Here is a 26,865-nt window from a genome sequence, read left to right as displayed (position 1 = left end):
ATTGCTTATACTACCAAAGCAGAGAAAAAGAGAAAAAAAACCTGTCTACCAAAAACTAATAAAAAAAAATTAACATTGTAATTATCTGCACAGGGCAATTATCTCAAAAGACTTCACAGTTCACAGAAAATGATTTTAATTGTTTTTAAAAGGCTACCGCTGTATGTCTTGTAAACACTATTCTCAAGTGTGTCCCAGGATTTGTTACTTTGCAACATTTAACAAGTTTGTTAACAAACAGAAATTGATTTTTATTTATCTTGTGAAGCAAAGCCCTTGTTGCTTTCTTCTTGATATTAATCCTCTTTTTTTTTTTTGGCAAAGTAAATAATGGTGGAAACATCTGGAGATCCGATTAAACTATAAGTCCCTGCTTTAAAGAAAGGAGAGATCAATATAACCGCCAGCTCCATTAAACAATTCTTATCACTTTGACTGTTTATGTAGGAATAGATGCGATTTATATTTTATGTTTAATTCTTCTGGAGCAGCTAAACTTATTTAAATTCCTCATAGAACACCTTAATCAACTAGACACACCTTGAAGAGAGAGTGGAGGAAAAGAAAGGTCTGATAGAACTGTCAGAATGATAAAGAAATGCAGTAACCCTCAAGAAAAATGAGAATGCAAATGCTTAAATAAGAATAAAAACCCCATACAGTAAAGCCCCACTTGTTGAAAGTGGGGCCTTTGTTATAAGCAGCAGAGCAGAATCCTGGAAGAGAGACCGGAGCAGAACATTTTGCTCTAATAGAAGCTGTGTATGGGCAGGCAATTTGTGCCAGGGTTAATTTATCATTTAAATAGGTAATACCCACACTTTGGCAGAGTCATTTCCGATGGAAGCCCTCGAGAGCAGAATACTTTGACCCCTTCCTGCCAAGTGACTCTTGGGAATGAGAGGGGACCAGGATCAGTCCTCATGGAGTAAGAGCATGTGCAGAAGCATTTCCAAGAGAGGAAGAGTTATTGGACTATAAGGTTGGGCACTAATTTATATTATGGTGACTTGTTTATAGCTTGGTGGCAGTAAAACCTGGAAGACACAGAAACTCTGAAGCCTATGCGCTGCTCAGTCACATAGTGAATTCCTTTGAAAAAAGCTCATAGTCCAAAAGACGCACCATCCCAAACAAATGAGATGAATAAATAGAGCGGGAGGGACAGAGTGTAGCCAACAAGTTAACAGGACTTGTGTGATTTTTAGTTGACAGTCAGATCTTCTTAGTTTTAGCTCTCATTAGGCATGGCAGGCTGGAAGTTCATACTTTATGGCACAGTTTACTTACGTGTCAGATGAGAATAAGAAGCCCTCAACTCAAAGGTTTTTATGCTTTACTATTGATAGTTTTTGACTGTTCCGTGGAAGATGCTATAAAAATGTGGAGACTTACTGACATTAGAAAATGCTTTAACAAAGGTAAGGCTTGTGCAAACGAGTAGTCAGTGAAGAATGAACTGTGTCTCCATTCCTTGTCCTTCAGGTACTTGGTACAACTACGTGAAGGAGAATTGACTTTATATTGCATAGGTCTGGGAGGAAAGAACAAGACTGCGGACCCTGTAACAAACACAATTAATTTGTCGGGTGGTAATGTGAGTGTCAGCAAGGAGAATGGATGCAGTACCTTTTCAGTTCAGACCAAAGAACACAATTATTTGTAAGTATAGTTGGTAATTAATAATTAGTTAAAGCAGAACTACTGAAAACAAGGGCAAGCAACAAAGAATCACAGTGTCCCAGAACAAAATACAACAGTGGAGAAATGAGGCCATCAGAATTATATAGATTACCCCTCCCACTGATCTGCAGAGATTTGATGAATATTTTAAGGAGGAATCCAAAGTTCCACATTGTGGAATTGAGAAGATACATTGAAATACTGCCCACAAAGACTTGTCTAGCTGCCATGCCAGGAGCCAGTGAAGAGGTATATCATTCAGCTTGATAGGAGAGATGTGTGAACAGGTTCTGACTAGCTTGTGCAACAAGCATAGTAAGACGTGGCACATTGTTCACCTTCCCCCAAGGTGGAGAAGAGGAATTACGAGGTAACTGCACCACAAAGTCAATATATAGCAAAACTTCAGCTCTCTAACCTGAGACACGTAAGCAATTAACTCTGCCTGAAAAGGTCAGAGTCAGCAGCAGTGGGCTCCTTTGACAAGTAAAGCTGCTGAACATCATTCTGCTTAAATAAGAAATACCTGTGGCTGTATTAGTCAGCATGTTATTTACACTTCCTTGCGTTTATATATGACATTCTTAAATTTCAGGTTTCGAATACCCTTTACTGTCCAAAAGAACCGGGCAGAGGATGTTAGCAAGCTCCAGAATGAATGGGTGTCTCTCTTGGAAAGCTACTGTCAGCTGCGCAGGGGTGCCTCACAGGAGGGATCTCAAGGGTGCACCTCCTCCGAAGCAGATTATGAGGATATTACTGTGCCTCTGAACGAACAGAAAGAGGAGAGCCCCCACTTCGGTGTGAGTTCTGCAACAACCAGTCTGAACACGTGTTCAAGCCCCCAGCCTGCAGAGGGGGAAGCAGCCCCGGCGTCGCCGTCTCTTCCACTTCCCATAAGTAAGGCAGAGGTACCGCCAGCCCCACCTGCGTTACCACAGCCCTGCAGCCTCTCTCCATCGACAAAGAGAACCAAAGCCTTTCACTGGGATGTTGTTCCTTCTGATAAGGTGAGGATGAAACTGATAGCTGTTAAAGAAAAAAAAATAATATTGTAGTCTGTATTACTTGCACGGTTATCATAAAAGCACAGCTGTGCCACAAACCAACCTGGATGCCTTTCTCTGTGCTTGGATGGAACACAGTGCCTCTGTTCTTTTGGCTTTTTGTTTACCCTGTCACTCCTTATTTTTAGATTCAAAAATCTGTCTGGGGATCATGTGACCCATGCAAGAAAAAAATAGATGTATCCAGACTCTGCGATCAGTTCCGGATCCAGGACACGGCAGCATTTTCGAGCAATGAACCTTCAGTGAATCAGCACATCATGTTAGACCGAAAAGTTGCACATAACTTCAGTAAGTGTAGTAATAAGAACTGTGTACTCCTATCTGGAAGCCTGGGGTGAGCACTGCCTGTGTTTTCTATTTTGTACTTTCTGCCATTCGATAGGCAATGAGACAAGCTTGTTGTCTAAATCATCTCTTAATTCAGTGCCTCTTTACTCATTTATAAAAATAGACCTCGTGGCTCAGTTGCTCTAAATGTGGTCCTTAATGATATAGAGTAGAAACACCAAGCTTCTCCTCTTCTTGTACGAAACATGTGGATGTGCCACTGAGCTGTGATGTTGTTGTCTTAGGGCAGATATGTAAAATCATGTGTGACACCTGTGAAATCAATGTTAAGATGCTGACTTCAAAGGATTTTCAAATTTTGTCCAGGTGAAACAAGTCAACAGAAACAACTTGGTAGAACTTTGAGTAATGTGCTCAGTCTCTCTCCTACACGGAGTTCAAGAACATTCATGTAGGCGTAGATGGGTTGGTGTAAGAAGCCTTTGAGGCAGCTACAAGCCAGGTCACAGGAACTCTCTCAGCCTTTCTCTTGCCAACAGCTGAGACTGTGAATGGCTGTCTTGAGTGATCATGAGCAAGATCCTTCCCTCTCATATCCCAGGTATGATCCTGCCAAAGGCCTGACCTAGAACAGTCTTTCACAGCTAACAAAGCAGTTCAACACATATTTCTGGTCTTACTAATAAAATGATGTAAAGGTCTTTCAATTATTTTGATGAGAAGTGGTAGATATTAAAGGAGCAAGTGTAATTGTTCTTCAAAGGCTACTCTGATTCCTATTACAGAGATGGCTTTCCAAAAAAGTTCTACAACCTAGAGATGTTTTAAGAAATGTTACGTGTGTAAAGAATTTGGGGCAGTTAATTTTGAGGTTTTAATGATTTCATCTTTATGAATATTGATAAGAAAGAATATATTTTGGAGATTGTGTAAAGTTTTAATTGGGAATTGTAAATGGAAATAACTTGTTGGAATTATTGCATCCATTGACTAACAATTTGAAGGGTTAAAAGGAAGTGAGTGATACGAAAGTGCTGTTGTAGATAAAAAGAATCCTGTAATAGCACTTTTATCTACTAAATTATTGTAGTTTCTTTGAGGAAATTTCTTTCTTTTGGTTTGCAAATAGCACCCTTCTTCCTTTTGATCCTATTGCTCTTACAACTTTTTTCATTGAGACATTCTACATCCGTTTCTTACTCTTATCCTTAAAGTCCCATCAGTGAGATTTTTGGCATATACTTATTATAATGGACGTTACTTAGATCAAAAGCTAATTTGATCCTGAGAATTCTGATTAATCTTCCTGCAAGTGCTGCAAACCACAGTTCTTACGTTAATGAATAAAAATATGAAGCTCCAAAATGCCAGTAGGTGAGAATTCTTGAGAATTTGAGTGGGTTTCTGAACACATGAGAAAAATAAGAGTTCTGAGAGAAGATCCACACACTAAATTCAAGCCCAATGTATGAGAAAATGCAAATAAAAACTAAGTTGTCTAGTGGATTCTGGTAGACAAAATATATTTCTGCATACAGAGAACAGCTACCAGAAAGAGAGAGAGACAAGAAAAACATCCCCAGATTTCCAGTGAAAAAGTTTTGGGAGATACAATAATGTATATGTTAATCCAAGAATGGAGGATCCAGTGGGTGAAAGACTGATATGAGTCACAGTACCAACTTCTGAGGCTCGATTCGTACCTGTTTCTCTCTATGAGACCCAATTTCCCATATATACAGTTCTTATTTTGCCTAGCAAAATACTTTGGCAAAGTCTGATGACTAGAATTTATTCAGTGGCTAATTTCAACTACTGAAAATGTTCAAGAAAATATTAAATACTTTTTAGACAGGTTGTGAATATTTGGGAAACAACATTTTACTATGAGTTATCCACTCTGTTATGGTCCGCAGACATCACCACACCTGAAGAGATACTTGGTTTAAAAGGCACAGGGAAGCAAAGGATATAAGGCATAAAAAGCATAAGAAGGGAAAAGGGAAGGTTCTGCCAGGCTTAGCACTAAAGCTAGATCTTATAACAAAATTAAAAGGGTGGAAACTGTGTCAGAGTAAGAATAAATGGTATATAGTCCATTGGCCAACAGTCTCCTGAGAACCATTAATAACTGATTCGGGCCACAGCAAGATCCTATAACCTGAAAAACTGTTCATTTTTAGAATTGGAGAGAAAAAAAAAAAGGTAAATCATGCACATCCTACCTGAACTCTCCTTCCCAATCATCCCCTGGTGCAGCTCTGAGGAGTTCTATCATTGCAGAGACTCTAGGACGAGTTTCATGCCAACACCGAGAAACATTTAAACCTTTTCCTTCACCCTTTCGTAACCATGATGGAGATTAACAGTAATTAAAGAATAACTCGCAAGACAAAGTATTCCTTTTGGGAGCAAGAGCCTTACAAATGTTTCTTCACCTGTTTGGGGATGAGATACCTTATTTCCATTTCCCTATCATAAAACGTATTATGATCCAGGCCCATGTCAGCACAGAACTCTTAAACATTACAAAACCTCTTAATCAGATTTTAGAATATCAGGTAGTGTGGAAGAAGTGAGCGTTTCTGTTTCCCAGCTTGCCTTCATTTTGGGAGTAACTTTTCTTGCATGGACTCTACCTACCTTCTTTTGAACCCTGGAAATTAAACAAAGCAAGTAAAGAAAATAAAAAAAAAATCTTCATAAAAATATTATAATATGCCAATACATTGTATTGTTATTTGGAAAAAAATTGTTTTCACTGTTGAGCTGAGTACAAGAGAAATATATATGAGCAAATACTTGAGTAGATTCCGATAACAGTATCTTGATAGTTCTGTCGTAAGCATTGACTATTTTCTGGCAGAAATATATTTTTGTTTGACTATTGCTATGTGTATTTAAAGAAAATACGAAGACTGAGTTTTTGCCTTAGCATTAGCAGCTACTCAGCTACTCTTAGCAGTTTTGGGGTTTTTCTGGTGTGTTTTTTTTTTCTTTTTTTTTAAATCTGGAAAGTAATTCTGAAATGTTTTGGTGATTTTTCCTTCCCTTGCGCATTTTCTTCCAAGTAATCTAAGAATCATTTTCCTCCAGACATTTTTCTTAAAAGTTTCCACATAAAACCAAGTGAGCTGAAAGAAAAAATATACATTATACATGAAGAGAGTGGTGGACTTACAGATGAGCAGATTACAGCACTAAGAAGGTAATCTTTGGAGTTCAATTGTTTGTTTGCAATATATGCTACCTTTTGGAGAAGGCATAATCTTCTGCAAATAATGTGAAGTTCAGGAAAGATGCCACTGAGACATTGGATCTATTCTGACTGTGAATAGAATATTAGGGTTGCACACAGAAATCGCAGTCCTTGCCACCGAGATTTTAGAATATGCCCCCAAAATATCACTTTTCCGCATGTTGTGTAGGAAAGGGGATTGCAAGAAATGACAGCAAATCTGACATGACTTTGTGAAGTAGTTACAAGGAACAAAGTTAGTAAAAGAATAAATTGTGGCAGTGAGCAGGTGTAACTTGATGAGAAAATTTTACATCTCTTACTACAGCCTTACCGTCTATTGCGGGATCAGAAATGAAAGATTTAAAATTGGTTTGGAGAGGAAGGAGGCAGACAACTGTTAAAGGAGCTTCATGGGATGATGGATATTAAGAATATCAGTATTTTTGAGTGGCAGAAATACCGGGTTGTGGGTTTAAAGCAGAATGCAAATTTTTGTATCTTTAAAAAAATTGAATTACTATATGAGAAAAACAGATTTCAGGAGTGTAAGCAAACTATTGGCATGTGAAGTTTGTAGGAACTGGATTGTATCTCTGAACAGTTTAAGACATAGAATGAAAAGAATGAAGTGGAATTCATTGTACATTACAGTCCCCACCTGATACTTGGGCCATTTTTTTTAAACACGTTGATATGAAAACTTGATGTGAAAGTTTTTCTTGCTTCAAAGTGAGAAAAAAAAATTAGTCTTTTGCTAAAGCAAGCTTGGAAAAAGATGATGCTGGCAAAGAAAGTGAGGAAGTAAATAACTGATGTTTCTACTTCTTGTGGAACGAGTTTAATTTTGGCCTTAAAATCCTGATCCATATCAGTACATTGACAGCAATTTTAAAAACTGCAGAATCATGTCTGCACTTAGAAAGTGATGCGAACAGGAAGAACAGACATGTAACATACGGAATTAATGTCATTCCGTGCGATGGCTTGTACAGAGTTTGCCCGAAGTATGAAGGGACATGGACAAGACACCGAACGTTTAAATGCTTTATGTGTACCAGTGCTCTGGAGGAGGTTTCCGTGCTGCCCCAGCGCTTTACCAGTTATACCCCACACTGCCGCACAGCAGATTATGAGCTGGTGAAAGCTGTAGAACCCCACTGAAGGTAATGGGGCTCTGTTGCCTTTCAAAAGCTGACTTTAACGGCTTCATCCAAAGAAGAAAGATTTTACTGCAGTTTCTAATTGCAGTGATGGAATTGGTCAGGAGACAACGGCAGTGAAACGTCCTGGACATGGTGAGCGCTCTCCAGTCACACGCGGGTCTGTCTCTGGAGAACGCAACGGTTGGAGCTGGCGGCAGTAAGGAAATGCCTCCAGTCCTGCAGCAGCGCCGAGCGCCGGGGTCTGGCCGGCCCCCTTTACGAGGGCAGCCTCTGCTCGTGCCCTGGCTTGCAGGAAAACACCGAACACGCTCTGTTGTTCAAGCCCCGATACAGCCCTGCAGATCAACCCAGCGACTCCGCGCTGTCGGAGTTGGTGTAACACCACTGTGATCGCTGATGTATAGCATCTGGGCTCTTTGCCACCAGACGATAATAATAGTAATGATGGCGATGAAGCTTGAAAGATTTTATTTTTTCCTTGAAGATTTCAGCGTCTTCCTTTGATAGCAATAATGCTGAGGAAGTTTTTCTCCAATCAAATGTGTAAGAGAGATTGGATGCTGTGTTTCTGTCCGTTATATGGGATCAAGGGTTCTGTCCCTAGGATTCTTATTTATTGCCAAAATCTAGGAATACACGTACAAATAATGTAGTGAAAGGAATCTCATTTTTTTCCACCCCAACAGTTTTAAAAGTGTTACTGAAATAGATGAGGTGCATTTCAGAACTGAGGGTGCATTTCCAAGGCAGTTCAGTGTCTTTCGGCTCCCATTCAGGCACCGACACCTCATCGCAGGAGCAGATGCTTATCTTGAAACATCAGCACTCAGAAGTTTCTCTTGTACTGTAGCGGACTTGGCATGACACAACTAGCAGGACACTTAGTACTTCTGAAAATCTTTCCACTTGATTCAGGGGCCACGGTGGAAAATTTTACCGTTGAAAACTGTGGCGCCCAGTTAATTGAGAACCTGCGGTTATGACAGGAATTTAAGCAGGTTAGTCAGGGGCTGGAAAATTCCTCTCTGTACAAATTATACCTGTCATAGTGTCTAAGCCTGAGCAGGAAGTCTAAATTCTACTATTGTAGAATGAAAAATATTTAAAGGTAAAACCGAGATTACATTTTCAAGACTGATCAGGGAATAAAATGTTCTGCTCGTGTATCCAGTCAAAGTTAGTGGAGGTGGTGCAATATTATTAGAAACTTCAGGACTTATCTTGGTACGGAAACCAAACCTTTCCATAGTTCTCTGAATGATTCTTTATCCTGACATCTTAAAATCAATAGCAAAGCACTCTTTGTCTCTATAAACTTAATATTTCAGAACAGTGGTAGATTTTTCATTGCACAAATTCCATTAGAGTTGCATTCATGTAGAAAGATATTTATGGAATGCATTCACATCTTCTGCTTCCTTTTCCACGGCTTCCATTGTTTAATGCTTTAAGCTTTAAACCTTCTAGGTAATCTGCTAGTTTCGTTTCATATACATAATACATTAAAACAATTTGATGGGATATCAGAATTCTGATTAAAAGAAGATATTTGCTGTCAGCTTTAAAAAATATTCTTTGAATTTGCTTAAAAAGTCAAATCATTTTTAATAATAAATAAAACCCCTTTCATTTGCCAACAGATAACTGGTATTTTTAAATGAGAATTCTTTTTTTTTCTTGATCATGAAAGGTGTTGAATGTAATATTTTGTAATCTGCTTTAATATAGATTTAATAATTCAAACCCCAGCAATTATTCAATTGAAATATCATATTAAATTGTTGACAGCAGTGGAAAAAAAAATATTGTTTGTCCTGTATTTAACATGCTAAAATCTTTGCTTTATTTTTCCTGTCTTTGAATATATTTCCTTACTTTTAATGAAAATGTGTATCTATCCCCATGAATGTTTAGACACACTTGCTACAAATTTAGTAGGTTGTTTGCAGAGAAAGAAGATAGTAGATCTGAAATTTAAGGACTTATTTAAGATTCTTAACACTCCTTCTCATATGTTAGCTGAAACATTGATTTCATTTTTCTTAAGATATGCTATGAATTCCCACAGTGTATCAGTCAGACAGGCAGGGAGATCTCCGAAGGAGGGGAGGGAACTGTGCTGGTGTGCTTATTTTTCCAAGTGGAGGCACGTTTAAAGACGTCGCTTTTCTAAAAGTCTGCAGCGCTGGAGTACTGTGGGAGAGTATTCTGTTACCTTATGCAGAACTCTTGTTTCACGGGCAATTAAAAAAGTTTTAGAGGTAGGAGTCGGTCAGATCATGGGGCCCACTGGTTAATCACACCATACTATGAGTCTGCTCTGCTTTTGTGCTCGTTTTGGAAAGAAGTTATTGCTGGAGAGAAGTGGAGCCAGCATGGCCACAACTGCTCCAAAAGTGTGCGTTGGTTCTAGGTGCTTCGCAAAAGTTGTCAGATATGTTCAGCCAGTCAGGGAAAACAAGACGCGCATATATCAACCACAGAATTAATGAACCTCTTCGGAAATTATGGCCTTAACTCCTCTGTCGCATCATGGTTTTACCTTTTCCAAAGTAGCCCGTGCCATTGTCAATTGTCTGTAGATCTGCAGGTCAACACTACTGACTGTTATTTTCAGGCATTTTCAGACACTTAAATGTATCTGCAGATCATTTTTGCTTTCCATCAGGCAGTTGGCTCAAATGTCTATAAAGCTCCAATGATTAAAGAATAAATATGCAATACGTAAACCACACTAAACAGTAAGAAATTCCAATGCATGGAATGGGACGGAATGATTGTTTTATATTACAACAATGTTGAATGAAGAGGAAGACGACATTTTCACTTGCTGTTTTACAGATACATGCCCACACCAAAAGACACAGAAAGGTACCAGTCGTTCAGGGGGTCTCCTTCAGAGCTGCATGTGGTTGATCAGTTTATGTTGGAGGTAAGAAGGTACAGCATTAAAAGACACCACGTGATCTTTCTAGCACACTGTCTCCTAGAAAAAATCACTACAAGAAGCTGTTGTTTGGAACTTAAATTTACAGTCTCGGCCAGAATCAGTGTAGGATAAAGAGTTGAGAGAGGCAGATATTACAGAGAGAACTGTATGGATCCCTTTGCGTCTCCAAGTCACACGCCCTCCCTTTCCTCCAAAGTAGGAGCTGATTTATTCTGAGCTAGATTTCCCGAATCTATAAGCATAACATCGTATGCATTTAACCGTTCTTATTCATGAGAAATGCATGTCATTGATTTTAGTAATGTCTGCCCTATTAGCATGCAGTGTCTTCTTGAATTCGCATATGCAAATGATGCATATTCAGTTATGTGCCATAGTATATCTACAGATTAAGGCGTAGGATAAAATTAATAAATGAGTACAGAAATTAGGAAAAGTATAGTGCAGCTGAATTACTCATTCATTTATGAAAGATATGTGCGTGTTTTGGTATAAACATGGGTTTTAATTCCTTTTCTGTTCAATTCTATGCAGATGTGTAAAATCCCCCACTTGAGCCAGAGGCTGGATCTCCTGCTTACCGTACGTGAGCTCCCCGTGAGCATGAGAGATTTGGAGCCTGTGAGTAACATGACTCCTTCATAGTGTGTTTGTAATCCAAATCTACCCCTTAGATAGTAGAGGGCCAAGTGGCCTCAATGCAGACTTCAAAGCTGTGTAGTTGGGGAGGTTTTGTTTTGGTTTTTTATTTTTTTTTTTTCCCTATAGCAAAACATCTCACAGTCCATAGTGCGAGCAATTCATAGTGTAATAATCCAGGCAGCATAGCGTATAAAAGACCTTTTCATAGCACTGTTCAAAAGTAGCAAGCAAAAGGGTTAAAAAATAATAATAAAAAAAATCTCTATAGGTCATGGCTCGCTCTTTGGCCAGCGATAAGACAGAAGCAAATTTCACCATTGAAATTCAATTCCTTTTGGGGGGGAGGTTCTTGCCCCACAAGCTGAAAGGATCAATCTGAAGTCAGAGATACTTAGAGCAAGCTTATTCGACCAGCATTTCGTAGACATTTACTGTTTTCAGAAGGCTGAAGGAGGCTGTTCACCCTAAGGATTACAGCATCGGATTGAAATGTTGCAAACCAGAGTTCAAGCCCTTCTCTTCTTTTTTTCAGGATGACCTAGGGGTGGGGGGGATGCAAATAAACAGTGTTCCGGTCTCATGGACTGGATCTTCTTGTTCCAAACAGCTGCCTTACCTGCCAGGGTTTGTATATGCTTTGATTCAAAACAAAGTATTTCAACACAATCTGTCTCTAGGAAAATGTTTCAAAGGTTTTGCTCTTATTCAGCATGGGAACAAAAACAAAATTTCAAAGTTCTGCAATTCTGAGTTCTTATCCTTCGTCTGGCTGTGATTAAAACCATAGTAACGGTGAACAAAACTCAGAAGAGGAACAGATGGAAAACACCGGGGAGATGCACAGATTTCTGACCCTGTCTGGTACAATGCTACACCTTTGCTGTCCTCCACTGAAACCAAATAGTTGAATATTTGGAAGCTATTATATATACTGTTTGCTTTGAAGGATATTTAATGTTCATTGAAGAGCTGATTAGTTGTCTAAGTATTTTCTTACTTATGCACCCTAACACATGTTTGTAAACCACAGATTATACACCTAAAATTCTATGGGACAACCTGAATATTGGCTTTCAGCATCTTCTGGCCCTGTGATGTGCTATAAAAGTTTTAACAATGGCTTTCAGCTCTCCCACGTGTTTCACCCTTTCCCTGTTTTTAAATTTGTGTGTTGGTGACTGATGAAGAGAGGCATGGTGCTAAAAAAAATACAAATTTCCTAATTTAAAACAAAACTACCTCTTGCGTCTATAGCCCTAGAAGGGAGGTGGCTTCCCTGGGAAAACAGAAATTGATACTGAGTTTGATTACAAAAAATTGTTCTTCTTCCTTGTGGGGAAACTGTGCTAAGAATTTTGATAAGATAACAGTCTTCAGCTGATATAAACAGAAGGGAGGGAGGTGAAGGATGGAGAACCTTATACCGCGCTTCAGGCTGTCTGCTTCCCCCGATGCCTGACATTTGGTGCAATCTGGTGCATTCAAACAGCAAAAATACTTTTTCTTCAGAAGCATTTTTAAGAGATGAGGTTGAAGTCGTTTTGGCAGGGCTGGTTTGGCAGCTGGAAAGGATGTGACCTCCATCCAGGGCAGGGTAACTGTGCCAACACCAGCTTTATCTTGATGGTTGACTTTTAACTGGTCCTTCCTGAAAACCCTTGGCCTGTTCCCCCAGGGAAGCTGAACAGGAGGAAGGTATCCATCAGCTAAAGCATGATGTGCTTCAGGTGGGGACATCGAGGCTTTTGGCAAAGGGAAGGTTTGATTGGCATCGTTGATTTATTCACATTTTCAGTTTGAACTGAAGGACGATTTGTATGTTTCAGCTAATAAATCAGAAAATCCAAGCGAGTAAGCAGCTGCAGTCCAGCCAGAAATTTGTTGCTGTCTTGGAGTACATTTTAGCCATTGGGAACCATTTAAATGAAAAGGCAGGAAAAGAGAAGGCTAAAGGATTTCGATTGTCATCTTTGACCAAAGTGAGTAAATATTTTTCTTGTCGTTAAAATGGTCATATTATAAGCTATGTTAGCCATTAATATTAAATCAGTTTTGCCCTGAATGTGGGGAAAGGCAATCATTTTTAATGAGAAGCTAACATTTTAACATCTGCTCTTGGTTACACTAGAAACAAAGTCCCGTTTAACAATGTGTTCTTTAATGTGTGTTATAACAAGATGCATTTCCCCGTTTTAGACGGCAGCGCTGGCTAGGTGGGGGCATTGCGGTGTTGAACACACTGTGTTTCTAATGATGTAGGACATCAAAATGCTGACTGCCCTGCTATTAAGAACCCCTGGCTAGAGGAGGCGCGTCAGCTGCCGGCCCCTGCTTAGATGCAAGTTTAGAGAAATTGTATTTTGCAGTGTTGTGCAGAGCCCTGTGGTATGGATCCTCTTCATTTCACTGCGGTCAGAGGCTGTGACCACGGCATTTTTTCTGGGGCAGTTGCACTTTTCTGGTACTGGAGTAATTACTTAGTGCTTCACTCTATTCCGGTGCAAAGGTCTTTTGCAACAAGCGGTACAACGCCATTTTAAGGAAAAGTTTCAAAAGTAGAATGTAAATAAATGAATAATTTCAAAGGGAGTGAAATTTGCCTGCAATGGCATTAACTCCCCCATCATTGCTCTGCTGGATGACTGAATAGGGGACGAAGGTGGCAGTTGGGATCTCCACGTTTTCCTGGTAGAGAGCTGCTGTACAAGAAGCACCAGCTAGCTCTTAGTTCTTTAATTGTCTCTTCACTGACCTACACTTGCGTGACATTAGGCTGAGTTTTCCATTAGTCTTAAGGAAACTGCTTTTCCCTCTTCATCAGAATTTGCCATCAGAAAATGCTGCTACTGAGCACAGTTTTTTTTTTCCCCTCCTCCACCCGACAGTGGCGGAGCATCATACCCTTATTCTAAAAAGTAAGAAATACATACAAATTTCCAAAGCTGCCTTGTACCTTTAACACTATTGTAAGATTATACCTGATCTGTAAATAGAAGAGAGAAGGATTTTTATTTTGTTTTTTTGTAAGGTATCTTCCCCATCTGGAGACTTTAATATATGAGTGAGTGATTTATAACTCTAGTGACAATTCTGAGACAAAACTTGCATTTTTTTTTAAATATATATAATGGCTGTAATATCACATCTATCATAATGAAAACTGCCTACAAAATCATTTTGTGCCACATAGCACCTTCCCAGATTCAATTAAAGAACTTTAGTATCTTCATGAACGCAGCACACTGCTTTTAAGTGGAAAGCAATAATTACTGTGTTTGGAGGTCCAAAATCAGTTGCAATCAATTAGAATACCTTAAGTTAAAAAAGACCCTTGTGAATAAGAAGACACAAAAGAACAAGGAAGGTCAATGGATATGAAAGTGTAAAGCTGATCTTAATCAAGAATGCCTGTGAAATGGCAGATGGAAAAGGAGAAGTTTAATTTCATTGTGTTTTCTATTCTTGTCAGATTTACCTGGGAGCTATCAACATCCCTGCTGTTTCTTTTCTTTTTTTTTCCTTTTTTTTTCTTTTTTTTAAGTATAATAGCTCAGTCTGTCAATTATTGCTGTACTCTATTCACAGTTGCCTCTGTTGCGGGGTAAGGAGAGGACATTCACCTTGCTTCACGCCCTTGCGGAACAGATCTTCTTACACGAGCCTGATTTGGCTAAATTTTCTCAGGAGTTGACAGAATTTGAAGCTGTTCCTGATGGTAAGAGGAGGGAGGGGGGGGGTGGAAATCAACAAATAAAAAAAAATGAAGTCCTTCAACTTTTGTGGAAACTCCCATCCTCACAATATGAATGATACTTATTAGCATTATTTTCCCTCTCTCTTTCTTTCCAGCTTCCATGAAGGGCCTCAGTGCTGAAGTTGATGGTATGTAAATGTGGTTTCTAAATTCAGAGAAAGATTTTCATACATTGTGCAGTCATTTGGAACAGGTTTTCATTGCACTTCTGTAGTTTGTAAAGAGAAGTAAAGGTTCAAAACATTGAGGTAAAATGTTGCTATGGTGATACTTAACCTGCCATGTTACTGTGAAGAATTTAAAAAATAGAAATATTAAAGTGTGTCCAGGTGGTTTAGAAATATAAAAAATATACTGCCCCTGGTAAATAGAGTTTATCATAAACTACCAATGTTAAGTGAAACAAGTGTCCGTCAAAGTTACGGCTGCAGCGGAGTATCCGAGAGCAGGCAATGCAGCAGGAGAAAACTTCCTACAGCAAAGTCCTGAAGTTCAAGAATTTCTTTGAAACAAACTGGTGTCCTTCTCTAGAAAGGAGTAAGGTTGACAGGAGAGAAGAGAATAAGGTTGTTCAAATGTAAGATAGGCTTAGGGAGACATTTACAAGTTACCGTTGAACAGTATCACAAGGTGACCAGTGAAGTCAATGGATTTTAGATTGAACCCTTTGAGAGCTGATAGAGAAGCTGTATGAGTGGATGAAAATGACTTGTATTGTGTTGAAAGTTTATAAAAAATCTGTCTTTTGAAAATGTGGCATGGATGTTGACTGTAACGACAGACCAATATATCCTATTTCAGCCTTTGATAACATACCTGAATGATAGTGCTCTCAGTTTTTGCTCTGAAAAACCCTCACTCCTATTCTGCTGGGCTTTGGAAGTCAGCCAGTTGTGAAGCTTGAGGCTACCAAAGTGTGTTTTTATTCTGTTCCAAGAAATTCCAATCAACCTTTTAGGAGACGTTCGTACCTAAAACCAGCACTATTTACCTTCAGTCACTTGTGTTCTTCGGGGAATATGTTGGTAGCAATTCAGAATCACTAAATATTTAAAGGCAGTTTTGGAAAGTCGTGGGTAAAGTGGTAAAATAGTCACGGTACCAGAAACTGTTGAGAGCTATTGAAGGAGATGAATTATGGGAAGTAGAGGAGATTGAGTGGCCACTTCCCTCCATGGATTCCTGATGGGCCCAGCCCCAGATCGCTCTTATCTTCTGAATCCCATGCTCCAGAGCAGAGAGGGAAAGAGATGGACCAAATGCCACTGAACCAGCCTTTCTCAGCATGTAGTTCAAGGCACATCCTGGGGCTCGTCTGCTGCAAGTATTGCACGAGCACAAGAGGAGGAAGATGCTGGATGGCAGCCTGGGTCAGTTCAGGACTGAGCCCCTGGAGCCGTGACTGTATTCTCTTCTGCCCCCATTTCACACCACGAGAGGTCCCACGGTAGCAGTCTGATGTAGTGCTTAGTGCCAACTGACAAGATTTTTTACTGTTACATAGAGTAGAATTTTTGCTCTGTTATCTTAAAAGGAACCCTGAACTTTCTGCACAAAAACGTAGGTTTGAAGAATGTTATTTTCATTGCTAATCCCAATGCTCAAAGCTAGGAAAGGTCAAATTTACGGCTGCTGCATAACCATACTATCGACCTCTTCATTATTCTGCAGTTGCTTGTGAAGTGATCACATACTACATTTTCCCATAAGACCCATGCCTCTTTTAGGATTTCTATTTCAAAACAGAAAGTTAATATTCCTAGATGAACATATTATAGAACCATATTCTCCTAAATTTTCCGTGTGTCCTAAATTAAACATTTGAACTCCTTTGGACACAACTGTGTGCTAGTGAAATATCTCGTTTTCTTTCTCTTTTGTTAGTTTTAAAAAAAGAATTGGAAAATGTTATTCAGTGCAGGCGGCTTATTAAACCCAAGACAATCAAGGCAACACCCCAGGAGTCACAGTTCTGCAAGGAACTAAAGGTAACGTTATCATAACCATATTGTGGGCTGGAGGTAAAAGATGAGCGATCTGCTGAAGTTTTGCTGAGTCCTGCCCTGGCAAGGGGGTCAGCTGCATTGGAGGGAAAGTGGCCTTTTATTCCCCTCTGATAGCGTCTCATGCTATAAGCTGCAGCGTGGGAAGGGTTTTTCAGAGTTTCTGCATCTCCTGCTTTTGCTTCACAGGCAAATGGGCTGGAGTGGATGAGGAACAGGTAGCCCCACTGTTGCCCACAATAAGCCCTTTGGAATAATAGCAACTTTAGAGCATATATGAATTTGTAATAACTTCCTGTGCCCTTGGACAGAGGGGAAAATAGCACAGAGAAACACCATCCAAGGGCATGCCTATGTTGTGAGCACAGGTCGATCTAAGATGGTTCTGCCCGTGCTGGCGGCATGGCCGTGATGGGCTGGAGGTGACAACGGAGAGGTGGCTGAGCAGGCTGGAGGGAGCCCAGTTCTGGCCAGAAGTCAGCAGAGCCAAACACAGGGCTTATTAGCTCAGGGGCAAAAAGCTTAATTAACTCTCAGGAGCACTGTTGTGCTAGTTATGAATGGGGTTACTTCCAGCGAGGGCGTTCCCCACTGCCGTGGTGTGGAGATGTTCATCTCCGCTGTCCTGGATGTCTTCGTGCTGTGCTGCGCTGCGCTGGGTAGTGTGGGCGAAGCCCATACGTTTCCTTCTCCCTTGGAACAGCTCAGTGCTGTGCTCCTTCAATACATATTAAGTTGTCTTGTATGTGGAGGTGCATATATATAAATGTATATGTTACAAAGGAACTGCGATTAAGAAATTTTGTTTCAAAAGTTAATTTTCTAAGGCCTTATTTCTGTCTCCTTAAGAAATAGCAAGTGGGAGTGTTTACTTCGTGCAAAAAAGCTACACTATGCCAAATGATGCTTATCTACTTCTGTCAGTTTTAATAGATTTAGGTAGTGTCATTGGATGATACAGTAAAAATATTCTCTAATGCTGATTTTTTTTTTGTCTTTGATGTCTTAATACTTGCAAGGAAGTGTGTGCACTTGATGTATGCTTATCTTTTGTGAAATGTGAAATTTTTGTGACATGAAAATTTTGACTTGAATCATCTTGTTTTCACTGCTGTTTAATTTCTGCTTTAATATTATGCTCCTATACCATATTAAGAAGTTTTATTTTATTACAGGATTTAATTCAGAAATATGAAGGGGATCTATCCCAGCTGTCAAAAAGATGTGATGAAATGAAGAAGCTTTATAGCAACATACTGGTACATATTATATTAAAATGCAGTGAAAAATCTGTTTAAAAAAAAAAAGAAAAAAGGGAAGGAAGAAGTGTAAGAAGTTCCCATAGTTCCACATGCTTAATAGTTATACTGTCCACAGAAATCGAAAAAAAAAATCCCATCTAACAGAAGTGGAATATTTTGAATGAAAACCTGGCTTTTATTTTTCTTAAGGACTTACAGCCCATTTTTAAGAGGGTCTATGGCCAAAGTATCAAAAAGAAAAGTAGATGTTCACCAACTTTGTAAATTCAATAAGTTTAACTGTTGAATGTTTTCAACATATTACAGAAAACATGTTATGGAAGACAACACGCTTTTCTGGTGCCTATCAGCAATCGTGTCTTTGGCTGGTAGGCAGCTGCAAATCTCCTGTTACTTGGGCTGAGGGTTTTTTGTAGTGACAACCTGATAGTCCGTGGCATTGATTTAGCTCCTGTTATTCGAATGTGAGAGAAACAGGCATAGAGATGTTAGTGGTTGCACAGATCTAAAAATGAGTAGAGCAGAAAGGAAGCTCCACAGGCAGAAGATTTCTGATAAAGAAAATGTCTGTTCTTGTTTGTTCCTATTATATTCACCCACACTTGCACTGGAGAAGCACCTAATTTTCTCCATCATTTTTTCCTCTGAACAGAAGCAACCCATCTAGGTCCAATACACTAGAAAATGGTTTTTGGGTCAGAGGGTCACACCAGAAGGAATGATAAAAGCTCCACGAGGCAATTTTTAACAACATAGCATGTAGATTCCTCGTTTAGTACAATGTTCTTGGAGCGTGATGGAAATTCAGGAGGTCTCTGCTATGCTAACAGTGTTCTCTGGCAGAATGGTCACGCTAGGAGGTTTTAAAGAAAGGGACAGATTTGCTGCAACGCAAGATTTGCTAATCTCTGAAACTGGAATAACTTCCTGGTCCTGGGATTAGGACACAGCTTTAAGTGGTGGTGTTTTTTTTTTTTTTGGTTGTTTTTTTTTTTTTTTAATTTTTTATGAGGGGGAGGGATTAGAAGTAGAGAAGTTTTATAATAGGCAAATATTAGGCAGAAGATGCAGCCGGAAGACCTTTGGGGACCTGTCTGAACAGACATTGATCCAGGAAATGTAATTAGTAATGTTTTACTAAAATTAATGTTGTAAGAAGGTGTAAGGGTATCTTTGTGTCTTTTGCAGTCTTTCACAAGTGGGAAAAATGATGTTGGTGTAGGGTAACAAGCCAAATTTGCGTGGTAACAAAAGAACTAGACCAAGAACTCAGTCCTAAGTCTACAAAAAAGGTTGAAGGACTGGGATAAAGCAAGAAGAAAAAAAAAAGGTGAAAAAATAGTGTAAATGAGGGAATTGACAATTGAGCTACATGAGAGGAAATGGTTGAAAAGGATTCATCACATTCCAAAAGTGGGGGGACTTCTGCTGTGTAAAACCTTTGAGGGACACCTCTCCCATGGCGTGTGGAAGACTTTGACCCATTTTACCTAGAAGTCACCTTCAGAAGGAGTCGGCGTCGTGGCTGGTCCTGCTCGCGGAGCTGTGTGGTGCCCAGTGGGTGCTGGATGGCCCTCCTGCAGGCGCGTGCTCTGCCATAATCCTTCTGCACGGACACTGCTTCTCTCCAGCTGCCTCCACTCAGGCGGGAGGCATCGCACACACGGTGCTGTGCTACAGATATACGCGTGAGGCTCTTTGCTTTCCTTCCTTGTATTGGAAACTCTCAGCTGAGACTCTTATTTGCATCTGAAGGGGATTTCATTTTCCATGTAGCTGGAAGTTTCCTCAAGTTTTAACCCAGCTGGTTTTTGCTGGCCCTTCCCCGTTGTTCTCTAAAGTTAGGCATTTGAAATATTTCTCTCACTTAGAATGGATTTTTTCTTCTGAATAATGTTATTGCTAGGCAGATCTTTTTGCATATTTATAAAGAAGCAAAAATGTAAAGCAAATGAAAATAGGATGGGTGATCAAAAACCGGGCTATCATCTCAACAGCACTAGGAAGGAATAGTCCAGCTTACCTGGGGGAGTATCTGATCTGGAAAGGTGTTGTAGGTAGCCATGGAAATCATGTTGCACATAAAACAAAAATCCACAGGCCTACCTTTATGATTTTATATTCTGCTTATAAAATCAATAATGACCTTGGCATGTGACACTTCTATGGACTGAACAATAAATTGGGGATAACTGCCTGTGGTATAGCTGTGGGCTATCAACTTCTCACAGATGGTCATTAGCTCCAGGAAATGCCTCTCTCATTACTGTTTAACTGATGGTACACCATGGGTGAGTGGCGAGGCATGCCAAAGATCAAGGGCTTGGAGCACCCAGGAGGTGCAATTAGGAACACAACAGGCAAAACTATTAATCAGGTGTCATTGGTTAATGGTAAAGTTTTTGTGACTGGATTATATGTGAGTGCTTTCTTTTACCGTGTTTCTGATTTCCAGGTAGAGAGTTTGCTCCTAAGAACCCGTTAGACAATGTCCAGGTGAACAGGTTTAGATAACGACCTACACCCGTCCAAACCTTTCCATACATTTCAGTTGCAATCTGAAACCCTGAAATACAACGACATTGCTGTTCAGCCTTGGGAGAGCTGTGGCCCCCAATTACAGAGTAGCTCTCAATTACAGCCAAGAGCAACATGAGATGCCCTTTTAACTTTCTGATGAAGCCTTTGGAGCATGTTCTCTAGATTTGTCCTGCTCAATTAGAAAGCCGTTGCAGGCAGAGTTATGTTCTATAACTCACTGATCCCATTAAGGAGGAATCTTTGAAAATGATGACAAACCTCTCGAATTAAACCTTAGCAAAAGATTTAACATCAAAAATCCTTTCCTATCCTAGAACTGGAGGACCTATGTGGAACTGATTTTAGTTAATGCAGGAAGCCCTCTCCTAGGAACTCTGTAGTATGACTGCCTTTCGCCTCTTTTTTTTATAGCGGAGCGGACACGGTGCCCATACTGTTCACGTCTTTTTCAAAAACTTTCCATCTGATCACCTTTTTCAGGTGGAGGAAAGAAGAGAACAGGCAAAGGTGGTTCTTTGATAAATTATTTTTTCTTCCAAAACTGTCTGCTTCCCTAGGAATATTTTTGTTGGTGTGCAAAGCAAAATGTCAAAAAAGGAAATCTTTTTGGCTTGAACATGCTGCTACCATGCCCACCATGGAGTATAAAACGTTTCCCTAATGTATGCCTTTTCTTTTATGAACGGGTTCATCTAAGAAACTGCAGAGCAGGAAGCTTCGTGATTTACTGATTTTTCTCCTCTTCAGCTGGAGATCTATAGTCCAGCCAGAGAGACTGCATTTTACAGAAACCCAGATTACTGAGGTAATTCAGTGACAACCCCTGGGGCCACTTTTCCTCGGGATGTTTTGGATCTCAGCTTTCTGGAGATTTTAGCCAGCTCTAAGGTTTTTTTTTAATTATTGTTATTGGTATTTAACTTTTCTCTTACTCTTTTGATTTCATTAAGATCCTGGACATGGTTTAGATTACTCGGATATACTAACGTTAAATATCCTTCTCTTTCAAATTTACAGGTAAAATTTGGGGAGCCGCAAGACCTGGACTCTCAGGAACTATTTGGATGGATATCTTCGTTCATTAGTGAGTTTAGGAAGGCCTGTGCTGAAGTCATGCCATGAGGACACCACCAATCTTATAAGAGAGGTGAGGGAAAAAGAAGCCCAGGAAGCAATGCTTAAATTGATTCGTTTGAATGTTTCTCTACCAATAAGCGGCACACAGACAGTATATAGTCTGTGCAGCAGCATACCTTGATTTTAAGAGATATTCCATTGATAATATGTAATTTGTAAGTGGTATTTGACCTGTAGGATCACAGATCACTTTTTTTCGTCCTGCATTTTTTCTGATGTGTGCGCTTTTGTACCTTGAGATGACCGTACGTTTAGAAAGGAGACACTTCTGACACTTTTTAATTTCTCTTTTTATTCTTTTCCTTTGATATCCAGTCTTCTGACTGAGTTTTAACTATTACTTTCAATGAATAAGTTTCTGTATGGTGATCTAATTTTTAATTATTTTTGTTGTAGTTTTCTAAATAATACTTTACAAGTTTTATAATGAAATAGGGAACTGTTACCCACAGAGGACGATATTTAGCAAAAAATTCTTGTTTGTCTTTCTGCTATTAAAGCATTGCAGCCTTAGTACATAGTGGAGAAAGTGTCTAGCTGGGTGTTGTATTTTTTCCCCCCAAAAGTAGTACAATAAAATAGTGCTTTTTATGGTTAATGTAATGTATTCAGGTAAAACACTATAGAATTCAATAGATATGTGAGATTTGCATTGGCAGGAAAAGAAAAATATCAGAGAAGCAAAATAAAAATGTGTCACGAAGCATCTAAGTAATGGATACTGGAGGTAATTATCCATGGTTTTCAAAAGAGAAAATACCGCTGTTGCATTTGTTGGCTTTTACATATTTTTAATTAGAATAATTATCTGCAGCTCAAATATATGAAATGAAAAGGAGGCCTATAAAATGCAAAGGCAAAATGGATGTGTTTAATATTGAAAACAGAAAATAGTTCTAAAAGGTCATTGATAGCATTTTGTGTTTTCTCTATCAGTTTTGCAAACAGTGCTGTTTGAGGAAAAAGTGTAGTACCCGACTTCTTTTAGGTGTGACTGCCCAGGTCTCAGAGTGTCTGGGCTTTGGTAGAAATGCTGAATGCTCTCCCTGACTGCAGTGCTAGAAGGAGCTGGGGCTGACCATCCGAAAGGCTTAGATGCACTTACAGCTAAAAATCACATTATCGCAGCCCTCTCTCAGCTGGCACATAACATTTCTCTGCATCCAGCATTTCGTCTGCTGCTCTAGAGGTGACACTGCTGAGCATCTGGGTGTGCAGAGAAGGGTCCGGTAAGGGACCCGGGCACCCACCCGCCAGATGCTGCAATACCCAGAGCGTTAGTGCTGGTCATGCTGGACAGTGAAGGACAATCACTGGGAATACAGAGGCGCTTGGGCACTGTCTGGGAAGTGGAGATAAAAGCAGCCCAGGATTTTCTTCTTGTCTCGGCCTCAGTACTTTAAAGGGCATGGCAGGCTGCAGCTCCTGGGAGCTCACAGCTTCTGATGTGCCATGACTGGCAGCACCCTCCTATGTGAGAAGGCAGAAAAGTGTTCCTGCAACTAATGTGCCCGTCACCGGAGGCAAGGGCTTCATTTCACATCACCCTCGGTACATCTGCTGAGGGAAGGGGATGCAGCTCCACGGGTGCTCCTGTTTGGAAGCCCAGACTGCTCCTGAGGGCAGGTGCACGCAACTGCTGTTTCAAAGAAGCGAGCAGGCATCACAAGTGCCCTTTTGAAATGACAGTTCCCACCTCTACATTGAGGAATCCCCTGAGGAAGCGGAATCCTGCCCTGAAGGGTTCAAATCCTTATAATCCTCCTTTTAAAGGGGTGCTCTGGCCAAAAGGTGTGCTGAGCAGGCAGCGCCTCATTCCTGGCAGTGAGCGAGAACTCAGGGAAACGTCTTCAACAGGAGGTGCCGGGTGTTAAGCAAAGATGATGAGCAAAGAAGCAACTGCTCTTCCAGCTTTGGAGATGCAAACCTGGCACCAGCTGTGAATGCCAATGGGCTTCACTGCTTCACTTCTCTGCCCTAAATCCCCCCCTCATCTTAGAGGGTGTCTAAAAAGATCTTTAAGGAACAGACTATGTATTTTATATGCTTAATATCATCGTGACACCTACCTATCATATATAGAAACCGTCTCGCGTGAGGTAGAGGGTGCCTGAACGAGAGATCTGCATTGAAGCAGCAGCAAAGTACCCAGTGGGTCCCCTCAGCTTTGTACCGCCAGCGCTGCTGCCATCCACAAGCTCTTGCATGTCTGCACTAACAAAGTGCATCATTTTGGCTTCTCAACAGTCCTGTCAGGACTATGCTTCCAGTACAGAACACGCAGTCATGTTTCTCAGAGGCAAAGGGAATTAAAAAAAACAACAAAAACCAACAACCCTAGCAAAATTGGCACCCCTGATACTTATTTTACAGACAATTATTGACAGAAGCAAATAAAGTGATTTAATTTTATGGAAAACATATTGGCTATATTTGCCTCGAGTCAGCATCCGAGCAGTGACATCTGGTTGACACTGAAGTCAGTAGCATCCATCTATGTATCAGGAGCTACAGCTTACAGCACTCTTTTCTGGTGGAAAGAGGAAAATTAAATTCCTTTTTAATTTCTTGCATCTCTAAACCACAATGCCCTATACAGTGCATGTACGTGCACTGTAAACAACACTTGCGGTTTTTGATGTGTGTTGTTACTCCTCCAAAATCTGAACTATCTTCATTTATATGTGAATCATGTAAGATAATCCTGAATACAAGTGCCATTTCCATGGTATCAAGATCCCTGCATCCCTGAACAGCATTCGTGATGGTCATGATAAATTTCATGTTTTTCTACCATTACGTTAGCTCAGGAGTCCTGGGAAGTCTCTTTTAACTAAATAGTTTTTACTCTTTTTTTTTTTTTTTTCCACGACTCACTTTTTTCCCCTAGTCTTTTCTCTCTATTATTATATCTAACAGCTTGTACTTGTTTTATAGCTCAGCTGGCATGGCCTCTTCCAATTAAAAATATATTCTACACAGTAGTCGATATCTGTGTCTTTGTGTGAATATCCTGGAGCATTAATTTAAAAAATTAATGTCCAAATACCTTCTTGGCAAGAAGTTGTAGCCCCTTCAGAGACCACAAAGCTTTCCTATGGAGTGGGAGCTTACTGAGGAGACATGTTTCAATTTTCTCAAACAAGCTATTTCTTCAGTACCTGTGAGTTTCAGAGACCTCCTGATTTATATGTAAAAATAAATAAATAGACCTTGTTGCCTACCTCATTCTTTTTTTCCCAAGTGTTATTTTGCATAAGACTGGGGTTTTCAAGTCTTTTAGAGTCAGCTCTATTACTAAGTTTTAGTGGTATAAAGAATAATAGTTGCTACGCCTCAACATTTATTTGGAATTATATAGACAAGCTCTAAGTCTCCGTGTGGATAATGTCTGTGGAATTCTTCCTTAGCAGCTGACAGTTTTATCCTGCAAACCTGTAGTCATAAAAATCAAAGTGTGGAGTGAGGCTTCTGTTTGCGGAAACTAATACAGTTGGGAGCACTCCAACAAGCAGCAACCTGCAAGAACTGTAGTATTTTTACATCTGGGTTATCTGTCTCCCTACAAAAACCACAAAGCTGACATTTGGTATATTATGAAATATGAAAGCTCGATGATGATGTTATATATGTAGTTCTACTCAGTAAAATTCGTCTCGATATTCAGTTGTGTGAAGTACGGCTGTGGGTCAAATGCTGCACTGATTTTTCTTTCAGGACAGCTCAGCTCTGTAAGAACTGCTTGCTCCAGAAGGAAATAGAGATCTCTCTTGCAAGTTTCTTTCCTTAAAATGCATGCTACTGGTAGTATGGGCAGTACTTCAGCAAGAACAGGAAAGACAATTTCTTGATCTCATATTAACCATTAGTTGTCTCCAGCAAAAGTGAGACTGAGAGAAGCCCTGCGCTCCGGGACTGGCGCTCCCCACAGAAATCTCTGACCTCATCCACCTGCCCGCTGTCTCTGTGTATTCAGGTCTGCCCCGAGAAATGCTGTAAGAAACGGAGCTCATACAGGCACAGATCACAGCATTGACTTGAGCTCCCAGAGGGGCCAGTGCTACTTGTGTACCAGCACTCACGAGGGCTTTCCAAGAATTCGCAGTCTGAAAAACAATATCTTCCCCCAGAGGCAGAAATTTCCCAGAGTTACCTCAAACCAAAAATGTCAAGAGCTGAGATTATCCAACACTAAACTCAGTGGAAAAAATTTAACTTCTGTAACCAGACAAATACATGCTAGGAGAGTGGCTGAACTTTGCTTTCCAATTTTCCTTTTCTTTTTCCCTTTCCGATTTGAAGTGCCAGACGCCCAGGCAACAGGCAGCGTGCGCCTGCTAATTTGTATAAATGAACAGTAAAGCAAAAATAAAAATCATTGTTACTTGAAAAGTGCTCTATGTATAAATGCTTTGAAGTAATTTATGTGTCTCTTAGTTTGAATTAATGCCTTTCAAATACAAACACCAATTGCAGGAGAAGAAAAAAATTGTGTTCGACAAAGTGAATAAAAACATGGGGTCTCTAAAAGGGAACCTGTTGGGCACTCACTGTACAACAACTAAAACCTGGAAGTATTCTTAGAAAATTCTCACTCCTATCTGTAAGAAGTTGCTGCTAATGATGACTCAGAAGAACCACAAATAAATTTCAAGCTGCTCGCCTTATAAGAAGAATGTATTAAAGAAATTCAAACTGAGGGCTGCTTTGGCGAAGCGCTGAGGTGCTCTGACTCAAACCGGGACTCAAAAAGCTCTTGGTGGGATCCTTCCCTGCATCACTCTCAGAAGTTTTGCTGTGGATATTCATAGAACCAAGAGTTCATTCCCTGATTTGAAAGACATTTTCAGACTGCCAAAATGCTCAACTATTAAATTTTCTCAGCAAACTAAACGCAAATATTCATTTTTTTTCACTGTAGCTGCTCACTACCCAAGTAGAATGTACCAAAAGTTGAACATCTGCTTTATTCCCAGAGTAACAGAGAAAGGAAGAACCTTTTAATGGAAACTCTAACTCGGACTCGTTCAGGTATGAATACTTTGCTCAAATAAGATTTTATTTAGCATTAACTTGAGCACCTCAGGTCACAGTGTATTACTGCGGCTGACGTGATGCGTCTAAGAAGCGG

At 40.0% G+C, this 26,865-nt stretch overlaps 1 protein-coding gene across 1 annotated transcript; it reads left to right on the top strand.

Annotated features, from left to right (window-relative positions):
- Positions 1-923: 923 nt before the first annotated feature.
- On the top strand, positions 924-25,550 carry LOC309678375 (formin-F-like; the record flags this gene model as incomplete). The annotated part of the gene is made up of 13 exons (XM_082491385.1): positions 924-928; positions 2,279-2,594; positions 2,879-3,041; positions 6,138-6,249; positions 10,287-10,377; positions 10,930-11,016; positions 12,864-13,016; positions 14,623-14,752; positions 14,887-14,919; positions 16,676-16,779; positions 17,970-18,053; positions 21,615-21,744; positions 25,452-25,550. The coding sequence occupies 12 exons, from the start codon at positions 924-926 to the stop codon at positions 21,717-21,719; spliced, it is 1,383 nt and encodes a 460-aa protein (XP_082347511.1). The 3' UTR covers positions 21,720-21,744; positions 25,452-25,550.
- Between the last annotated feature and the right edge of the window lie 1,315 nt (positions 25,551-26,865).

This window comes from Vanellus vanellus (assembly GCF_965231255.1).
Source record: "Vanellus vanellus genome assembly, chromosome: 15".
NCBI classification, from domain to species: Eukaryota; Metazoa; Chordata; class Aves; order Charadriiformes; family Charadriidae; genus Vanellus; species Vanellus vanellus.
Note: the sequence above shows the minus strand (reverse complement) of the source record. Positions and strands in the feature narration are given on the sequence as shown.